The 20,137-nt window shown below is 48.5% G+C and overlaps 1 protein-coding gene across 1 annotated transcript in view; it reads left to right on the plus strand.

Annotated features, from left to right (window-relative positions):
* Nucleotides 1–20,137, plus strand: part of MYO7A (myosin VIIA) — a 59,155-nt gene that overhangs the window by 12,270 nt on the left and 26,748 nt on the right. The window contains exons 7-19 of the mRNA XM_084505632.1: nucleotides 72–185; nucleotides 1,274–1,427; nucleotides 1,938–2,014; nucleotides 2,918–3,037; nucleotides 3,758–3,900; nucleotides 4,151–4,361; nucleotides 4,864–4,999; nucleotides 5,485–5,591; nucleotides 11,944–12,081; nucleotides 15,352–15,510; nucleotides 15,822–15,914; nucleotides 17,634–17,728; nucleotides 19,187–19,271. Of these exons, the coding sequence (XP_084361758.1) occupies nucleotides 72–185; nucleotides 1,274–1,427; nucleotides 1,938–2,014; nucleotides 2,918–3,037; nucleotides 3,758–3,900; nucleotides 4,151–4,361; nucleotides 4,864–4,999; nucleotides 5,485–5,591; nucleotides 11,944–12,081; nucleotides 15,352–15,510; nucleotides 15,822–15,914; nucleotides 17,634–17,728; nucleotides 19,187–19,271 (1,632 nt within the window). The remainder of the gene's footprint in view (nucleotides 1–71; nucleotides 186–1,273; nucleotides 1,428–1,937; nucleotides 2,015–2,917; nucleotides 3,038–3,757; nucleotides 3,901–4,150; nucleotides 4,362–4,863; nucleotides 5,000–5,484; nucleotides 5,592–11,943; nucleotides 12,082–15,351; nucleotides 15,511–15,821; nucleotides 15,915–17,633; nucleotides 17,729–19,186; nucleotides 19,272–20,137) is intronic.

The raw sequence follows: 20,137 nt of genomic DNA on the forward strand, positions 1-20,137 counted from the left end.
CCAGCACGGCCCTCGCCCTTCGTGGTGACATTAGGGTCACCGAGCTAACGATGGTGGCTCTTCTCCCCCAGGCCCAGGACGAGAGGAACTACCACGTGTTTTACTGCATGCTGAGAGGAATGACGGTGGAGCAGAAGAAGAAGCTGGGTCTTGGGAAAGCCACGGATTACAACTACCTGGCGATGGTGAGAGCGCAGCGGAGCAGCAGTTTGGGAGCTTATTAGCAAGGGAGGGAGAAATGCGAGGTCTTCCTCATGGAAGTTAGGACCTCTTCCTGATTAGGACCTTCCTGAGCCTTAGTCACAGGTAGGGGGATGTCTTTGTCCTACCACTTCAAACCTCAAAGGCAGACAGCAAACCCTTAGCCTGCGTAAAACAAGTTCTTTCCACTGCTCCTGTGAAATGGGATGCAGGCATGGATGGTTTGGGTGGGTTTTGCCCAAGCCACTTGCTTAGAAATAGCCTGGGTGTTAGATACAGCTCAGTGCTCTTACAGAAAAGACAAAAGGGGCTGAGCGTGTGTTTGGATGATGTGTTCTCATCACCATCATCCAGCCCCACTCCCTCCATACCCATGTCACCAGCCAGCAGGACTGGTAGCATCAGCTGTCATTAAGTCTGGCCCATCGTCAGCAAGAAATCACTGAAAACCTCCAGCACGTTTCCTTTTGGCTTTTTATCCTCACATCAAGGAGTTTTTTCTCTGATTGATTCTCTCCAGTTCTTAAAGGGGATCTATAAGAAAGAGGGAGAGAGGGTCTTTATCAGGGAGTGGAGTGATAGGACAAGGAGTAATGGTTTTAAACTATGAGAGGGCAGGTTTAGATTGGAGATAAGGAAGAAATTCTGCCCTCTGAGGGTGCTTAGGACCTGGCCCAGGCTGCCCAGAGGAGCTGGGGGTGCCCCAGCCCTGGCAGTGCCCAAGGCCAGGCTGGATGGGGCTGGGAGCAGGCTGAGCTGGGGACAGGGGGCCCTCACCATGGCAGGGCTTGGAGCTGGATAACCCTTAATTCCAACTCAAACCATGCTGTGGTTGTAGGCAGACACAAATTGGCTCAGGACAGCAGGACAGTGCAGGTCACAAGGCTGAACACCAAAGGGCAGAGCCAGACCCACAAGTTCATCATCATCTTTTGCTAATTTATTCCTTACCCAATACACCTGCGGAATTAGGGGGGAATTCAGCAAAGCCCTAAGAGCTTAGGGTCACCCCGCCAGTGCCAGACACACTTGGCTTCACCCCACACACCCTGTGGCCTCCTTGCCTCCCCAGGGTAACTGCACGACCTGCGACGGCAGGGATGACAGCAAGGAGTACGCCAACATCCGCTCTGCCATGAAGGTCCTCATGTTCACCGACACGGAGAACTGGGAGATCTCCAAGCTGCTGGCTGCCATCCTGCACATGGGGAACCTGCAGTACGAAGGTGAGAGGACAGAACTCAAAGATACGTTCAAAGATATTGCGTTTTCTCCTTATTTTCCAAGGGGAGAAGGAGCCAAGCTTAGGGGCTGTATCCATCCCACCTGCCGTGATGCTGGGCTAAAGGAGGTTGAATAGGGTCAGGGGATGTTCAGTAGAGCCAGGAGAGACTAATGGGGCATTTGAGAAGGGTCTGGGTGATCAGATAGCCCTTTGTAAAGGTACCAGACCTCTCTGTCATCAGAAGTGACGTGGTGATATAAAGGCCTCTCTGGAAAACAGAAGCCTAAAGCACTTACATGCTAGAAACATTTCACCCCATAAGTCATTTAGGGTGGCCCGCAGAGCAGAATGCAGCCACACAAACTTCTCCTTTCTGATGGCCAGATTTTGCCTGGCCACCAGGAGGAAGCAACGAAGGCAGGAGGCTGAGGAACCCTTTCTCTCAGCCCACCAACCTCCCACAGAGCTGCCTCCCTTGCTGACTGCTTTCCCCATCCCTCTCTCCCCCCAGCCCGGACCTACGACAACCTGGATGCCTGCGAGGTCGTCCAGTCGGCGTCGCTGATCACCGCGGCATCGTTGCTGGAGGTCAGTGGCTCTGTGGTGTTGGTGTCCCCTTTTTGGCTTATCCCCACACTCCCAGGGTTGGGGCAAGGCTTGGAAAGCCTCACCTGAGGCAGGCACTCTGCCCTGCCAGCTGCAGGAGTCTTAAAAGCCCTGGCTAAGCCATACTTGGCCCTGCACTGGTAGCATGAAGGTGGTCGTCTCCCTCTGAGCTTCCCTTCACACCAGTGGAGAAGAACTGTTGCTTTGATGGCACATCATCCTAAAAAGGATGTCCAAAATAGTTTAGTCCCTAAAACAGCCTGTCTCTCTTGCTGATGTAAAGGAAGCTCATTACAGCAGCTGAGACAGAGGCGTCCAGCTCTCTGTGTGCATCAGGTGAGGTGAGATGTCCCTCACCCAAACCACCATGGAGTGGCTGGAGCAGTCCTCAGTGTCCTCCCCAGCATGGGACAGGGCTCCCCAGGGACACCAGCTTGCCACCATGGGCTCTGTTGATCCCAGAGTCTTACCCTGGCCATCTGCAGGCTGTTTTCTCTTCTGCAGACTTTATGAGCTGGGTGTTTCCGTGGCCTGACCTTAAAAGCACAAAAAGGGGTCACCAGGATGCAAAGCTACATGGTGCTGGTGGGCTTTGCAGGCTTTGCTTTTTCATCTCTGCTCCCCATGCCTCATTAACTTCTCTCACTAAGCCAGAAGAACACTTCCCATAGTAAAACACTGCACAAACATATATTAATTAGTCTCTCTGAAAGTGCCTGTGACATCACTTATTTTCCCTGTACAGCTAAGTAAAGCCACTTAACCTCCAGCCCTAGGGGTCTGTGCAGTTTTTTCCAGCCACTCATGCCAAGACTACTAGCCCAGGCTGTTGTGAGGGTCTCATGTTATAATATCAGCAGGTTTTTTTGGTGGTGCCTTTGCCAGGTTGACCCTCAGGATGTGATGAACTGCCTCACCAGCCGGACAATAATCACCAGGGGCGAGACCGTGTCTACCCCTCTAAGCATGGAACAAGCCCTGGATGTGAGGGACGCTTTTGTAAAGGTAAACCTTAGGGCATTGCCTTCTGTCCCTGTTGATGTGATGAAGAGATCTGCCAGTTTTGAGACCAGAGCATCCACTGCATGGGAAAACTGTCTCACATGGGGTCTGTGTGAGCTAGAATCACCAGGTGACCTTAAATCTGTGTTGGCTCTGGGATGTGCAAAGAGCTGAGATGGAAGGAATCGAGATAGCCTGGTCCTCAGAGGATTTGCAGTCAAGACTTGAGCCTGTCCATATTCAAAGGTGACCTGTCAAAGGAGCCAGCATCATAAAATGACCTTGCCCCAGCTTCTGGAAGATGTTCCAGCTTGAGCTCCATAATCAGGTCCTCATCAATCAGAGTAGGTCTTCCAACACTGCAACACCCACACCTGAATTTCAGGATTTGGGTGTTTTTACAGAAGTGGAATTATACCAATAAATAAAGCGTGGTAATAAGGTTTAGAGGAAGCACATAGGGAAGAATCTCATTTCGGGATTTTGCTTTGGGTTGTCTTTAATCTAGGCTTTCAGGTCCATTGTCCTTCATCTACACAGTGCCTCAAGCAGCTTCAAACCAAACCAAGAGTATGGCATAGCTGTCCTTTTGGTCAGCGTTTGTCCCTGGGGGCAGTCCAGTGCTTTAGGGGGGTCTGTGCCACTATGGGTGAAGCGGTGCTGCACACTAGCAGGACAAAGTGCTAACCTGTCTCAATGAGCTCCATCTCTGGGACATTGCAGGGAATTTATGGGCGGCTTTTCGTGTGGATCGTGGAGAAGATCAACGCCGCGATTTACAGACCTCCTTCCCAGGAACTCAAAAGTGTCAGGAGATCCATCGGCCTCCTCGATATCTTTGGCTTTGAGAACTTCACTGTGAACAGGTATGGAGTCTGTGAAGCAGGACTATGTCTTAACCCTCCTTTACTACCCCAAGCTCACCCCTATACACGTCTAATTTCCGTGACATTGTTTTGGGGAAGAAAAACAGATTAGATGGACCACTACAGTAATTTTTAGCCTATAGCCACATTACTGAACAGATGACAAAGTCTGAGGACATTGCTTCAAGTGTTGGAGAAAGATAGATTTTGGTGGATCTAAACCAACCTTTCCTTGTCCTTCCTTCCACAGTTTTGAGCAGCTTTGCATCAACTTTGCGAATGAGAACCTGCAGCAGTTTTTTGTGCGTCACGTCTTCAAACTTGAGCAGGAAGAGTACAACCTGGAAAACATCAACTGGCAGCACATCGAGTTCACTGATAACCAGGATGCCTTGGACATGATTGCCATCAAGCCCATGAACATCATCTCCCTCATTGATGAGGAGAGCAAGTTCCCCAAGGTGTGTTTTGGGAGCTGCCCTCTTTCCAGTGACTCCCCTATTTTTACCCTCTTTACATTTGCAGGTTGCACCCCTATGAGAGGTCTGGTCAGCCCCAAATCAGCAGCCAAGGAAGATGTAACACACATTTGATATAACACACATTCATCTGTTGGTTACCCATTCGTAGCTCCTATTACCCCATCAGTACCACAGTCAAGCTTAAAAGAAATCAGAATTTCTGATGGAATAATACACCTGTAAGGGGCTCTAGAACAGACTCTGACTGAAAATTTAAGAAAAAATAAAAGTTAAATATACTCCCTCTGGACTATTTTGAATACAGCACAACACACCACAGAAATCTGTTTTTCTATACTTGAGTTATCCCCTCCGACATATCTCTTGTCAAAATACATACACATTGCCCCCTGAGGAAAAAAGAGAAATGCACTATTGATTGGAAAATGAGTGTCATGGGACAAACCCTGATTAAACGTCAGATGTTTTCCTGTGTGCACAGGGGACAGACGGCACGATGTTACACAAGCTGAACTCCCAGCACAAGCTGAACACCAACTATATACCTCCAAAGAACAACTACGAAACCCAGTTTGGTATTAACCACTTTGCTGGAATTGTTTACTACGAGACAAAAGGTACGGGATGGCTCCTGGGCACTGCAGGTCTCAGGGGATGCTCAGGGGAAGGTGAGCTGCTGCTGTGATGGAGCAGAGCAGAGTGGCAGCCTGTAGTAGTGTCAGTGTGCTCCATTTCTGGCTGTAATCCCTTGGCCTTTCAGCAGTGCCCATGAGCTGCAGAATATTATGCTCTGTTGCTTGTGTGTCCCCTGGACAGAATTGCTGTGCTTTGCACCACGTGCATTTTTTTACCCAGTCTCTGTCTTCCTTCTCTTGGTCTGTCTTTCTCTTCCCACTCCACCGTTTCTGTTCAGCTTTTCCTGATGAAATTTACCCAGGTCCTGGATAAATTTCCTGGGTCCCTGCAATCCTGATGGCATGGGACCCTCATTATCTCCCCAAGGGGAGCCAGTAGCCCTGTGACCCAGAGGCTGCATGCTGGTCACATGCTGGCCGTGTCGCCCTGTGTCATGGACCTATGTGTTGTCCCATTATTCCTCCAGGTTTCTTGGAGAAAAACAGGGACACACTGCATGGAGACATCATTCAGCTGGTGCATTCCTCAAAAAACAAGTTCATCAAGCAGATCTTCCAAGCAGACGTGGCGATGGTAATGCAAGCAGAGGGCGGGAGAAGGTCTTTGTTCACAGGGAGGAGTTTCCTTGGAAGGGGGGAGAAACTGCAGAGTCAGATTGCTCTGATGCTCTTTGGGGTGTTTCAAACCTGTTACCATGAGCCAATAACCCAAAACTGTGAATGTGGTGGGTGTCACAGGTACGACCACCCTTCACACTGTGCAGTTTGTGAAATGTTGTTTCTTGCTGTGCTTGCTCTTCTACCAGTTGTATAGGAACAAGAACAAAAAGCTTTGTGATTGTAGAGATCTGAGAGAGAAAGAGCCAGCCCTTCCTGATGAATACTCCAGATCTGCATGTAGTAGAGGGAGAAATGAAAACCAAACAGATGTTCTGAATGAGCTGTAGATACAACACCAAAAGGATGCTAGGATAAGATTTTCCAAAGCAACCAAGTTTTTTAGTGGTTGGAGCCCTGTTTCCAAGCCAATGCCACTGATGGTCCAAGGGACTTGGGGACTTTCAGGAGTGCCAAACAGATTGAAGTACTGAGCTCCTTTGACTGTTAAGGCAAAGAAATATTTAAATTCCCAAGAAATTTCTTAAAATAGGCTACAGGCAGTTTTGCAAGCGCTATTCAAAACCCTTAGGCACTCAGCCTTGCTCCCTTTGAAACGAATTATCAATATCCTTCTGACTTCATTAGGGTTGAGATGAGGTCTATCAGCTCCCATCAAGCAACCAATTCCTATGACAATCCCAGTGGGTTCGGAGCTGTCCCCAGATGTGGTGATCCCGTTGAACCAGACACTAACTCCTTTAGCATCAGTGATGCCATTCCCTTTGCTTTTTATTGCTTATTCCTCGCCGCTTTTTATTTTCAACGCAAGCTTTGCAGTTCGCCTTGGAAATAATTTCTTGCTTGTTTGGGCAGAGCAGAGATGCGCTCTGGGGAGCTGAGGACAGGGAGCTCTCAGGATTGCCTAATTTTGCAGAACTCGTCATGGAGACTCCTACCAAGCTGTCCTTTGGCAGTTTGTCACAGCAAAATTGAGATGTCCACCTGTATAGGACCTCAGAACTGAGACCTTTTAAAACATCAGAGCACTTTTGGGGGATAACCCTTTTCTCTTATACTTTCAGTCACCGTGCTGTCATTAAGCACCTTCAGAATCTGTCCTGAATGGTGCTCCCTGTGCCTTGATGCTTTAATGATCTCTGCTTTTCTTACTTGAAGGAGGGATTTGTAACGTGTCTGATATGGAGCCAGAAGAGAAGTAAAGGTTCTGTCCCAGCTCCCCTAATCATGCACCGTGTTAGCTGAACATGTTAGGAGAGAGCATAAATCCCTTTTCCCTAAACACCATGAAAACAAAACCATTTAGACAACTAGGAGCTGACATAGGGCAAAGGTGATTTTACCACTGTTTTCCACCAACATTGCTTTGAACAATGTTGGGTAAAACAATAGATTCAGTGGGAATTATTCATGGTTTCCCTGAGGAACCGGCCAGCAGGGTCTGACAGCACTGATTGCCCCAGAAACAGGTAGAAGGAGCAGGGGAGATGGAAATTGAAGATGAGAGATTGGTCAAGGGAAAATCAGAGATCAAGTTGGGTGCTTTCCCTTCAGTGAAAGTTTAATTTCTGCAGAAGCTGTCTGACTAAAATTAGGGGAGAAAGGGAGCGATTTCTTTAGGATTTTTGTGATAATTTGTTCGTTTTTCTGGTATACTCCAATCTGGTCAGAGAGCAAGAATGTGCAAGTGAGAGGAGTGGGGTTGGCTGACCCTGGGTGGATAGCTAGTGAGGTTAAAAGATAGAAAGGAGATGTTTCAAAGAAGTAAGAGCTGGATAGTGGTGGTTCCCTCAGCTTCAGGGATATGAATCTGGAGAGAGATGGGAAAAACCAGGAGGGGGATAGCCAAAAATCTAAGAATTAGCACATTTTATTCATGGGATGTTTTAACAGCTGCACCTCCAAGACTAACAATGTCAGGCTCCCATTTCGGTTATTCCTTCTTTTCACTATTTGCTCTTCTCTGTCTCTGTTCGTTTTGTTGTTTTTGTTTTTGTTTTGTATGTTTTTTTGTTTTACCTGTGCTTCACGTAGTTTCTCTGTGGCTATGCATCCAGCACTTTTGGCCAGTCGCCCACACCCACACCAAAGGTAAACTGAATACATGAGTTTCTCTGTTGTATATTCACCTCTCCTTGGTGAGGACTGTGCTTTTCTCATGTTGGTTTATTGCTCGCCCTGTGTTATTTGTAGAGGATCCGTTTCAAGTGATTGGCGTGATGGAGAGCATTTTTAGGGCTTGTTGAGTAGCTACGGAAGTATGTGCCATGTATTTGTGAGATTCAACTCAAGAGTTTTGTAATGATGGGAGTTTGGTTTGGATAAAATCAGAACCAGCCCGAGACAAACTTTTGTTTTTGTTATTCTGATATTTTAATTAACTTCAGATTGATATCTACAGGAAATGGGTGTAATTTATCGTGCTGCCACCATTGGCTGCAGTGGGACATTAATCCTCAAAGCAGCTGCAAATCCAGCCCTGTTTTGCACTTTTGGGGACAGAAATCTGATGGCTCTGGTGCAAAGAGTGACTCTTGAATTGCATTTCTGTGTTGCTTGGAAATGCTGTCAGTCTCTGGGGTATTTCATGACTTGTAAGAACTCAGATCCAAGCCTTCAAAGGCACAATTAATATCAAACTTTGGCACGCTCATCCCAGCAGGCTCTTGGCACATCTTTTCGGTCTTCTCTGTTGCACCTCATCTCATGACTGGTTCTGATGGCTTTCCAAACCTTTCTTGCTAGATGTTTGGCCATAAGGTAGAGAATTGTGTGCTAAAGGGTTTGTGACATTAGCTTTGTGACTCTGACCACATTGCCATGACGATCCCCTGGTAGCCGAGGGATTCTGCTAGAGATGGACCTGACTTTCTAAATTCAGATCTTTGCATGGGCTGAATTTCAACCCTTCTTACCTCTGCATTGTCTCAGGGTGCTTGGATTTGGAATTCCAATGAGGGCGACCTGACCCAAAACAACCCCAAGCCATTTGTTCCAGAGCTGAACTCCTTCCCCTCCATATCACAGCCTCAAGGTGTTTGGATAGCAGCATCTCACTGGGCCTTGCTCTAGGATTGTAGCAATGCCCCACACCAAAAAAGAAAATCCTTCCTGAATTAAGACACGGTGAAATGAAGCACAGGGGAGAATTGTGCAAAATCTGTCAGAAATTCTCATGCCAGTCTTTTACACTGATGACAACAGGAGGCAGAGGGAAATTGGACAAGTAACACTGATTATTTCTAAAAGTTCTTGTCATGACTGTTCTCGTAATATAGCCTCAAGTTTTGTAAGTTTTCTAGTGAATAATAATTGGTCATATTTGTTAGGCACTGAGACAAGGGTAGAACTGCTAGGCCAAAGGAGACGTTCCATCAGTGAGTTGTATAAAATAGGGATTTAGCCCCAAATAGTGACACTTGGCACCGTTATACATCCAGTGCCAGATTTTTATCTCAGGACACTTTCCAGGCTGCACATCCTTGGGGACAGAGACCATCTCTTCACCAAATGCCACCACAGAACCTACTGTGAAAGGGCCTCAACTTTCAGTGCTCACCTGGAGGCCACCCCAGTGACATTTCCCTCAGCAAACAGTGAGCATTGGAGTCCTCAGACTTCAGAAAAAAAGGTTGACAAGTACTGTGTCCTGTTGGCATGGCTCAGGACTGCAATCCACCATTTACAATCCTAAAGAGGTGAGGAGAGGTTCCATTGCCCAGAGCCCACCTTCATCCACTGACTATACAGGGTGCAGCTGGGCTGAACTGGTTTTTGCTTTCCCAGCCCTAAATCAGTACCTAAGTATGTCCAAGACATCCAAGGGAGGAGTCAGAATAGGTCCTTAGATTTTTACGGCCTCACAGAGATGTTGGGAAGCATCCTGGTGGGATCCCCCTGGGGATCTCAAGCACCCTGTTCCAGGGGAATGTCCCCTTGTGTCCTGCTGCTGATGTCCTGCCTTGACTTTTTGTATTTTGTATTTTTGTATTTATGCTACTGCAAGCAGCCACATGTCTCTGCACCTCTAAAGCCAGGATGAGGTGCCAAAAAGAAGCAGCACTGAAGCATGTCTGAATTTCATGCTGGGCTGCACGCCTTTCTGAACTTCTCTTCTGAGACGATGCTTCCCTGTGAATCTTATAATTCTATTTTTTGCCTTATTTTTCTCTTTTTTTAATTTTTATTTTTGTCCTTTGATGCTGAGTGATAACTCAGTGCCCCAGTCCAGGTTACAGCACCTGTGGATGCTGCTCCTCCTTCCCCGTGACACACAGGTCTCATCCTCCTTGGGCTCTGTATGGACGCTGATGAAGAGAGTGTCTCTGTCCCCAAAATATTGCAGTCTCTGTAAACTTCTATTTCCAGTGCCTTTTCCATGGCCTTGTTAGGCCATGTTGGTGGGCTGTTCTGCTCCTTTTTCTGGCTGTTTTGTTGAAATAAGAGGTGAGATTCTCAGGTGAGGCGGGAGGAACGCTGGCTTCAGCGCTGGCATCCTGTCCAAGCAGGAGGAGGCTGGTGTGAAACACCTGAGGTTTCATGGCACAGCTGAGAGCCTGGTTGGTGCCCATGGGGAAGGATTTGTGTGCAAGTGTCAGGCCTAGGGATGGAGGGGACAAGCCCTCCATTCACCTCCCAGGTCCATGAGAATGGATGGGGTGGTGCAGGAGCTGAGACCTCTCTGCTGATTTGGATAGGAGACAAATTGTGGCCAGATTCTGGCCAGGAAGACACTTCTGGCCAGTGTCCCTTCCCTCCTGCCCTTCCCATCAAAAGGTTCTCAGGGTAAGGATGGAGATGACACCATTTTACCAGAGCTGGGTGCATGCAAGGACCCAGGAAGGCAGGATCTGCTGTCTGGGAGCCAGCAGCTCTCACTTTCCCATGTAGGAGCCCCTGGTACAAAGTTTTGCATCCTTTCTACCACTACAGCTGAAAAATGACCTCTCCCAGCCAAGCACAAACCTGCAAACCTGACAAACAGGCAGCTGCTTCCACCTTCCAGCCCCGCTCCTGTGTCTGTCACTGCTTCTTGTGACTGTCCTTCCTCATGCTTTAGGGGTGACCCCCTGCACAGAATTAGCTAAGTGGTAAGAAAGCATTAATCAACGCTATCCAAACTAAGTTTCTTGCTGAAACAGCCCATTCCCCATCAAATCCGTGACAAAACGTGAACACCAGGCTCTACAGCGCATTGCAGGCAGCAGCTGCATCCATTAATTACCTTAGATTCGTTAACAGTTTGTCCTTTAAGGGAGGATTTTGCTGGGGGAGATCACCGATAGCCCCGCGAGCTCTCTTGGCCAAGAGGGCCGGGTTTTTCTGGTGTGCATGAGCTGGATTTTCTCTGCTCACGTTGCCTTGTTGGAATTCCATGACGACTTTGTGTTTGTGCTGACTGGGTTTGTCCTTTCACCGCGTCCAACCTGGGCTATGGAAATGCCTCCTTTATGGGGTGTGGGGACGATGTCCGACTGCTGTAGGATGAAGCACACAGAAAGTTTTTAGCCAAAGAGGTCAAAATAAAAACTCGCCGCCTTGCGAAACAGAGCAGCGAGGTCAGTGCAAATGGGGACTTCGTGGCTCCACACGTGGCTCGACCACCTGCAAAGAAGAGGATGTTCGGAGGAAATGTGCATGAAAATCCTGCTGGGATCCTCCCTTTGGGAAATCTCTGGCCATCAGGTCATGTCACAGTGTGTCCTATTTTCGAGTTGGAGAGAGTTGCAACTCTCTACGCAAATCATCCCAAAGTTTCACCCTAAATCCTTTGGTCTAGTTAATTTGCTTTTCCAGACAAAACTCAGATCTTCCCTGTAGCACAGGCTGGGGAAAATAAACCTCACCAGCAGTTTCTGGAGCAGTTGCAGAGTCTCCTGCAGCAAACATGCCCTTGGCTTGTTTTTTCTGCCTCCAGGAGCCTCTGGAGGCTGGTCCAGGGTGCAGAAGATGGGTCAGACATGAAGAACAAGGACAGCGGGGTCAGCATCACTGCAGTGTGATGCACAGGGAGGGGGAAGCCCAAGCATCTCCTGTGGAGCACCCCTGGGCAAATGCCTTGCCCCAGGCTGCAATATAGAAATTCCTGAAGTCCTACAAGGGGCCCTTTGCTCTCACAAGCTGATCTGACAAAGCCAGGTGGCCCCAAACCTTCTCCTCTCCCCATCTCTGCCACCTCGGGCATCCTCCACCGCAGCCCTGAAGCCTGGGCTCCCCGCCTCCAGCCGGAGGCTGCCAGGGACAGGGCCGGAGGGGAAAGGCTCTGTTATCCTTCCATTTCCTGAGCCCGCTCTGCCGCCGTTTTGCAGGGAGCAGAGACGAGGAAGCGCTCGCCGACGCTCAGCAGCCAGTTCAAGCGGTCCCTGGAGCTGTTGATGAGGACTCTCAGCGTCTGCCAGCCCTTTTTCGTCCGCTGCATCAAGCCCAATGAGTACAAGAAGCCCATGGTGAGTCCTGATTTTCTCTCCTGGTTGCTTTTTTTTAGGGTTTTGTACGGGATTATCCACAGGAGCTAACGGGAAAAGTCCTCCAAGCATCAGTGGAGCCAGGATTGACCCTGGGTGCTTAGAAAACAAACCCACAGCCCTTGCTGCAAGCAGAGGGGTCAACAAAGCTTGTGGAGGAAAAGCTGGCAAAGTTGGGCACTTTCTTTGCAACCCAAAACTTTTTTAGAGGGGAGATGCTTCCCCTGCCTTTCTTCCCAAGAACGACCTTGAGGAATTCACCCCGCAGCCCTTTCCTCTATAGGAAATGCATCTGATTTCTATAGGGTGTGGGAGCCTCCCTACCAGCTGTAGGGCCCTATTGCAGGGTTTGACAGTCCCTTAAAAACGATCCCATTTCCTGAAACCAATTCCTGAAACCTTTGTTTCTGAGGGACCTTGCTTGGTTTTACCCATTAGATTTGTTTCAACTGTTTATTTTGATGTTTCGTACTTTGATTTTTTTGTGTGTTTGTTTTTGTAGCAATTGTGAATAAATAGTTAAAAATCGTTAAAAAAAAAAAAAGGAAAAGGGAAATAACACAGAGGAAATGTAAGAGGAATTACTTAACTGTGATTCCCAGGGGAGGGAGGTTAGACTATGCCAGAGAGGATTATTACAACATTTTATCCGGATGAACAACCTACAGGCAATTCCACACAATGTTCAGAGTACTCTTAAATGCAGCTACAGCAAGCCTGAAGGGAAAAAAAATATATGTACATATTGCTCAGAAACTTAAAAATAAGTGGCAGCCAGCTAAAAACACCGCTTTTATTGTGTTTGCTGCAAAAGCAATGAAAGCTTTCGGGACAAATTTTTATGAGCGAATGAAAGGAAGGAGGTGGCTGCAGAACCACTGCCCTCTCGTGCAGTGACTTGGTGGAAGGGAGATGATGCTGAAAACCCCAGCCTCAGGATTGTACCCCTGAAGGATTGGACCCTGGAGCTATCAGCAATCTTGTGCTAGCCTCTCACTGCTCTTGATAGTGATAATTTTGGGGAGGAATGGCTTGATTTAATAATCTTTTCAGCTGCTTGTTTCTGTGAGTCATTTTGGCTATGCCTTTGTACTTCAGGAGTAATCTAGCCAGAGGTGGAGTTTTATCTACAGTTAGATAGCAAAGCTCAAAAGAGTGGAAAAATAGAAGCAGAAAATATCAAATTTCAGAGCTGTTGCATACAAGCAGTGTTCACTTGAAACTTATTTTTGCCATTCGGTGAACCTAATACAGCATGGGGTGAAAAGTTTGGTGGCTCTCCAGGCAGTTTACTGTCTTCTTATTCTGGTTTTGGTGAAAATTAAAAGGTTGTTAATGGCAAATTAAATGAAGACTTTGGATTAATATGAAACAATATGTCTGAGCTGAGATTATCATCTGAGCTGAGATCAAACCAAAGCTATGCTTTAGCACATGGGTGATGTTGAAAAATAGCTGCACGTCCTGAGCCGACATTAACAAATTATTCCTGATGCCCCAGCTCCGAGCTGCTTTTACACCTGGATGTCTGGGATTCAGTCAGGCATTCTTCATCCTTCATAGTAAATCTGGAATTTACCAGCTCTTACAAGCTCTAAACTAGAATATTCTGTTCACCCCATTTATTTACAAGACATTTAGTGGGATAAAAAACAGCTAGAAGCGGGAAAGAATCAGACAAAGAGAAATTAATCTCCCCGTTAAAGCAATGAGGGGATGAGTGAACACTGCATAAGGGGCTGTAGTGCTACAAGATACAAAATGTGGTTTTTTGCTAAATTTCTTTTGGCTTGGTTTCGTAAAACAAAGGAAAAATGGGACACAGAGCTCTGCAGGGTGATTGCAAAAGAGAACTTTTTCTGGGAGTTCATTTTCTGTCCCAGGCTATGAAGGAAAGCGTACTGATAGTGATAGGAAATGGTATAGTGGGAAGTGAAAGGTCAGTGGAAAGTCCTGACTGTTTGTTACTCTCTGTTATTCTAAAACTTTTGCTTCCTTCTAAAAAGTACTTTGGGAAAAAAAAATAAAATTGTTTGTATTGGGAGCTTGTTTGCAAGCCCACAAACATGGTACAGGGAGAGAGGAATGCACAGCACCTTCCTCTGCACCTCTCCAGCCCCCAGCACCCACATTAGACAAGGACAGCTTGAGTCCAAATCCAGATGATGATACCTTCTGCCTTTTTCTCCCTCATCTGTTGCCTTCTGGGATCAGGATCTGTGTCACTTCACTCCAGCCCTCTCAAAGAGGCTGCTATGACCTCCTCCAAAAACTGCCTTCAGGACCGGGAACTCAGATGATGTATTTTAGATGTTCATATCTGCATCTGCTCATACTTTAGACAGCTGAAGGGAAGGCCTTTATTTTACACTTGGGTTGAACTCTGCTCTGATGCTTCCAGCAGGCAACATCAGGCTGTGAAAGGGTGTCTCAGGGGCTCCAGGATCCTCCCCAGTGCACTGAGGCACCAAGACACTAGCAGGGATTTTTCTGAGCCTCCCTTTGCATCAGCAGCATCCCTAATTCTCCTCCCTGACGTGACCCAAGCAAAGGAGAGCAGCCAGGTTCATTAGCAAACATCTGCAAGGACTGCATTGCTTTGCAACTGCCCACTGCTTTTCAGGAGCAGCCATGGGCACTGCTCTGAGATTTGTCCCTTCCCTAAAGACCTCTGCTGGTCCCTGGTCTGATCTATTCATTTTTACCTTCTTGGATGTCTTCCTAGGTAAGGAGTGGTTTAAAGATACCCGGCTGAGCTCAGGGTTCAGGCATCCACAAGGCTGCACTCTTCATCCGTCTGACTTTGGAGAGCCACGTATCCCAATTCAAAGGGTGTAGACACCTTAAAACCTTTCAGTGTCTGAGCCTTTACTGATCTGGTCCTTGGCTTCCTCAGCCTTCAAAACGACACTGCCCTGCCTGCTGTGATCACACCGGTAAAACTCGGAGCTGCCAGCAGAAGTCAGTGACCACGAGTGGTCACGATGAGGGTGACTATGGGGTGGTCTCACTTCCCCAAGGTGATGTTCTCTCTGTCCCTTTTGTAGCGTGTAGGACACATCAAGTTCTGCAAAAGAGAATTAAAGAAAAGGGGAAAAAATTCTAGGATCAGGTCCATAACAGTCAAGGCTCCTCTAGTCCTGGGTTTGGGTGGGTGCGTGACTTCAATGCACTACACAGCTCCTATGGCCAATCCAGGCCAAGACGTGCAATCACAGAAAGCACCACTAATAAGTCCTGTAACTTCCCCAGCTGTTTGACCGAGAACTGTGCGTCCGGCAGCTGAGGTACTCGGGGATGATGGAGACCATCCGGATCCGCCGGGCTGGCTACCCCATCCGCTACACGTTTGTGGAGTTCGTGGACCGGTACCGAGTGCTCATGCCCGGCGTGAAGCCAGCATACAAGCAGGTGAGTACCTTTTTCCATTACAAACACTCTCTGCTGGTCTATCTGGAGGTATTTATGGGGAATTCATCTTTTCCAAAAGTAAGATCAGATCTCCAGATGTTGTGGTGGTGCTCTGGGCTTTCCAAGTGGAGGAAAAATGGTAAGGACAGGGAGCTGAGTAGTAAGGGATATTCAGCCCATCCCTCTCACTTACTTTAAATGTGGTGAGAAGCTTATTAGCAGAAAACTGCTGGAAATGAGACCAGAAAGGGCCACCACTGAGCAGCAGGGGTGAGGCTGGTCCTGATGAACACCATCCTGCTTCCCACCAGGGCGACCTGCGCGGGACGTGCCAGCGCATTGCTGAAGCGGTGCTCGGGAAGGACGACGACTGGCAGATCGGCAAGACAAAGATATTCCTGAAGGTATGGGCTCTCCGCATCCCCCCTGCCATCTGGGATTCTTACCCATGAAGGGGTCTCCTACCATTCTCTTTCCATCACAAGATGTGTCCCTTACCCGTGGTCTCTGTCCTGGCCTGGCAGTCAGCAGAAACTGAGCCAAGGCAGGATATTTGGGGCCAGTGTAGGAAGCAGTGGGCAGGAGGAAGTCCTGACACTCTGCCAGCGCTGATGCACGCGTGGAGGCAGAAATAGTCACGTTCAACACATAGCCTTTTCCCTCCTGGGCTGTGACGCACTGTCTCATCTCCTGCCTTCACCCAAAAGGCACAGCAGAGGGAGAAATGCCCACACAGAGCCCTGGAGAGAGAGGGACTGGGAGCACAACAGACTCACTTCAGTTTTGCAATGTCCTTGCACGATACAAGACGTGCCTACAGCTTCCCTCTCTGCATCAGTTTGGCTATCATGGAGCAGCCCAGCATTTCAGGTCTCCGTGAGATGAGAGCAGCCACTTCCCATTCACACTCCTTGCTCCTTACAAACCCTTTCCTGCGATGCTCCTGGGAGAGAAGGCTGAGCTGGCCAGGAACCAGGATGGAAACAAAACTTTCAATCAAAAATCTCAGCAGAAAACCATGGTGGCTTATATCTAAATAACCCCCCCAACCCATCTCCAGCACGAACACCCTCATCCCTTCCCTGGAAGCTGTTCCTACTAGTCGCTCTTTCCAGTGCTTGTTATCAAGATCTCACAGCTGTTAGGGCAGGAAATGGAGAAATTGGGAGGCCCTGAAGGGCAGCGTGAGGTCGAGCAAAGCAGGAAACGTGCAGAGTTGCCTCCACTGCACCCAGCATGGCAGGGCTCAGCATGCCGCAGCCGGGAACGAAAGTGGAGTTTGGTGTGGGAGGAATCAAAAGAAAGCCGAGGCTGGTGCATCTGAAAGTTTCAGGGCAAGGAAAGTCCATGTAATAAAGCCTTTTTGTCCTTGAGTGTGGAGGCATCGCAGCTTTTGCTGGAGGGAGCAAAAGGGTTCGTTTCCAAACCTCTCCTGTGCTCCTGGGAGTTGGTCCCATGGCTGAAAAGGCATTAGCAGGAAGCTTTGCATGGAAGACCAATGTAATTGGGATGTTTTGAAACTATAAAGCATTATATATGTCTTCTTCCTGTTCTGGTTCACTTGGGAATGAAGACAGTGGATCTCTAGGATCTATATTAGGATTTCCCCAGAAAGTAGGTGGGGTATGTTTGGGAAGGAAAATGTCCCAAGAGTTTAGTTTGGACACCTTCTCTGGGGAAGGGCCTCATAGCACCCTGCCAGCCACATCTAAATCAGACATTCATAGAATCACTGAGTGGTTTGGGTTGGAAGGAACCCTGGCCAGGGCCTCAGCGCCTTCAGAGGGCAGAATTTTCTTCCCAAGGCCTCCCTGAAGCCTCCCCCCTGCCAGGCTCCAGCCGCTGCCCCTTGCCCTGTCCCCCCAGCCCTGGCCAAGAGTCCCTCCCCAGCTTTCCTCTAGGCCCCATTTAGGTACTGGAATGCCTCTGTAAGGTCTCCCCGGGGCCTTCTCTTCCCCAGGCCCACCACCCAGAGCTCCCTCTCCTCGGGGCTGCTCTCCAGCCATCCTCTGTCCAGCCTGGGTTTGAGCTTGGGATTGCCCCAGCCATGCTGCAAGACCTTGCACTTGCACCACCTCAAGCAGATGGAGATCTTCTGATGTGGTTGTTGGTTCCTCCCTCAGGACCACCACGACATGCTGCTGGAGATCGAGAGGGACAAAGCCATCACAGACAAAGTCATCCTCATCCAGAAGGTTGTGCGTGGGTTCAAAGACAGGTAGGTGTGAGCCCTGCTGGCACCTGGAGGTGGGCTAACAAGCAGCTCTTGAGGGAAATGTTGCTCCCTCCATGCCTGTCCAATCTGCCCTGCCTTCAGCTGGCAAGAGGGACTTGGCACTCAGCTGCAGCAAGTATTGGAGGAAATTAGTAAAAGAAACCAGAGGAAAACATTATTAGTTGCCTCAAATATGGACAGAATAGGACCTTCTCTCCCTATCCAGTGTTGACTTCAGGGGAACTGATGCTTGCAACATCAACACAATAGTGCGACTCTGCTGAAGGCAATGCTAAGCCTCCAGTCTTATGGGAACCCCACAAGGCTGTAATGGGGTTATCAGGTCCTCCGTAGTGACTAACAGCGTTCTCCACAAAGCCAAAAGAGTTTTTTACAAGCTCTCTTTGTAAACTGTTTGCCAGAGACCTGGGGGGAGGGCAAGTAGATGGACCATTAGAAGCTCATGGCACAGCTGTGGAGGGCAAGGGGGAGCCACAGCCACGTCCAAGCTTCATGCACAGACAAGAGACAGGAACACCTCTTGGGGCTTTGTGCTCTTTGTCTGAGCCATGGCTGTAATTCAGGCTGGGCCTTAGGCTTTGAGGAAAAGTCACGTGCCAAATAACTCTGAGAAGCTTTGTCACCTTATAGAATCATAGATTCACTGAATGGTTTGGGTTGGAAGGGACCTTAAAGCCCACCTAATTCCAACCCCTGCCATGGTCAGGGCCCCCAGCCCCATCCAGCCTGGGCACTGCCAGGGACTGGGGCACTCCCAGCTCCTCTGGGCAGCCTGGGCCAGGGCCTCAGCACCGTCAGAGGGCAAAATTTCTTCCTTATCTCCAATCAAAACCTGCCCTCTTTCTGTTTAAAACCACTCCCTCACTATACTCCCTGATAAAGAGTCTCTCCCCATCTTTCTTTTAGGCCCCCTTTAGGTACCAGAAGGCTGCTGTAAGACCTTCCCATGGTAATCCTACAGAGACCTCCAAGACCTCCTGATGCTTTTGTCCCCAGGGTGTCTAAGCACAGGACCAGACCAGTCCAAGCAGCACGCATGGAGCAGATGAGGGTAGCAGGGTGGTGTTGCTGGAGTTTGCTCTTGATAGTTTAGATCATTTAGATCATTTATATTCATTTGCAGGTGGCTGGGATTGAAGCAAGGAGAGCAGGCAGTGAGGAAATTTCAGAGGAAAGAGGAGGTTGCAAGGGATGGAAGACAGGGACTGTTTCCAACATGTTCCCATGTATGAGCCTGTGGAGATCTATCAGAGAGAGCCTCCACAGACCTTCCTGTAAAGGCAAAGAATGTCGGGGAGGAGATATTTTCAGGCCAAAAATGCAGAGTTTACTCTACCTAGTTGCTCAATTTCAAGTCAACAGAATGAGGCCCTGGAGATGATAACTTGGAGATGGTAGCTGTCCAAACCACAGACACAAGTGATGAAAATGCCTTTTCAGGTCCAATTTCCTGAAAGTGAGAAATTCAGCCCTGATGATTCAGAGATACTGGCGTGGACATAACTGCAGGAAGAACTATGGTGCTGTAAGTATACGGGTGCTTCCTCACACCTGTATCTTCTTTCAGGTGGGACCTAAATTAGAGTTTTCTGGCTCAATCTGCCCCACTGGGTTGAGGGGATGTTTAGGTTGGCAAAATGAAAGGAATTGTGCTTTTGATGCTTTGCCTTCTTATTGAAGAGAGCACCTAACCACCTTCTCACTGCCATTTCTCCCCATAAGTTAGATGTCCATTGTACCAAATGGGCACTTGGGGCTTTAAAATCTTCCCCCAGTTTCCAAGTGACTGAAAACTCAAAAGCAGTTTCCTCTAAAAATCAGACTCCATCTCTAGGTGTGACCACATCTGCAGTCAGGGCTTTCTCCTGGCTTCTCCTCAACCCAATCCATTGTCCTCTTCTCTTGCTGTCCTAGCTGTCTCTGACCTGACAGTGGGTCTCTGGGGAAGCGTGCTGGGGTCCAAAGTGTTCAATATCATCCTCAGAGACACCAACATGAAAGGAATAACCATTTCCAGACTGCTCAGGGTGCTGCCTCCTTCCACAGAAGAGATCCTTGGCAGGAGGTCTACAGGAGCAGTGACTACCAGGGGAGCCCACAGGAGGTGCTGGAACTCCATGAGAACAGCCTCCTGGCTTGTAGCTACCTTAGTATGAGGAACCAGACCTCCTGAAGCTTCTTAAAGGGAGAAACATTATCACTCAGTGGGGAAGAAACTCCCTTCATCCTGCCTTGGCTTTGAAGCCATGTGGCAGCTAAAGGGCTTCATTTCTCCACCTTCTTGGAGAACCTCCCTCCTGAAAGCTTGTCCCGGAGGGAGCTGATTTCCACATCCACACATCCACACAAGAAGGAGATTAGCAAGGGAAACCTGCTCAGGGTGGACAAGCC

The sequence above is a fragment of the Aythya ferina genome, assembly GCF_964211825.1.
Source record: "Aythya ferina genome assembly, chromosome: 1".
NCBI lineage: Eukaryota > Metazoa > Chordata > Aves > Anseriformes > Anatidae > Aythya > Aythya ferina.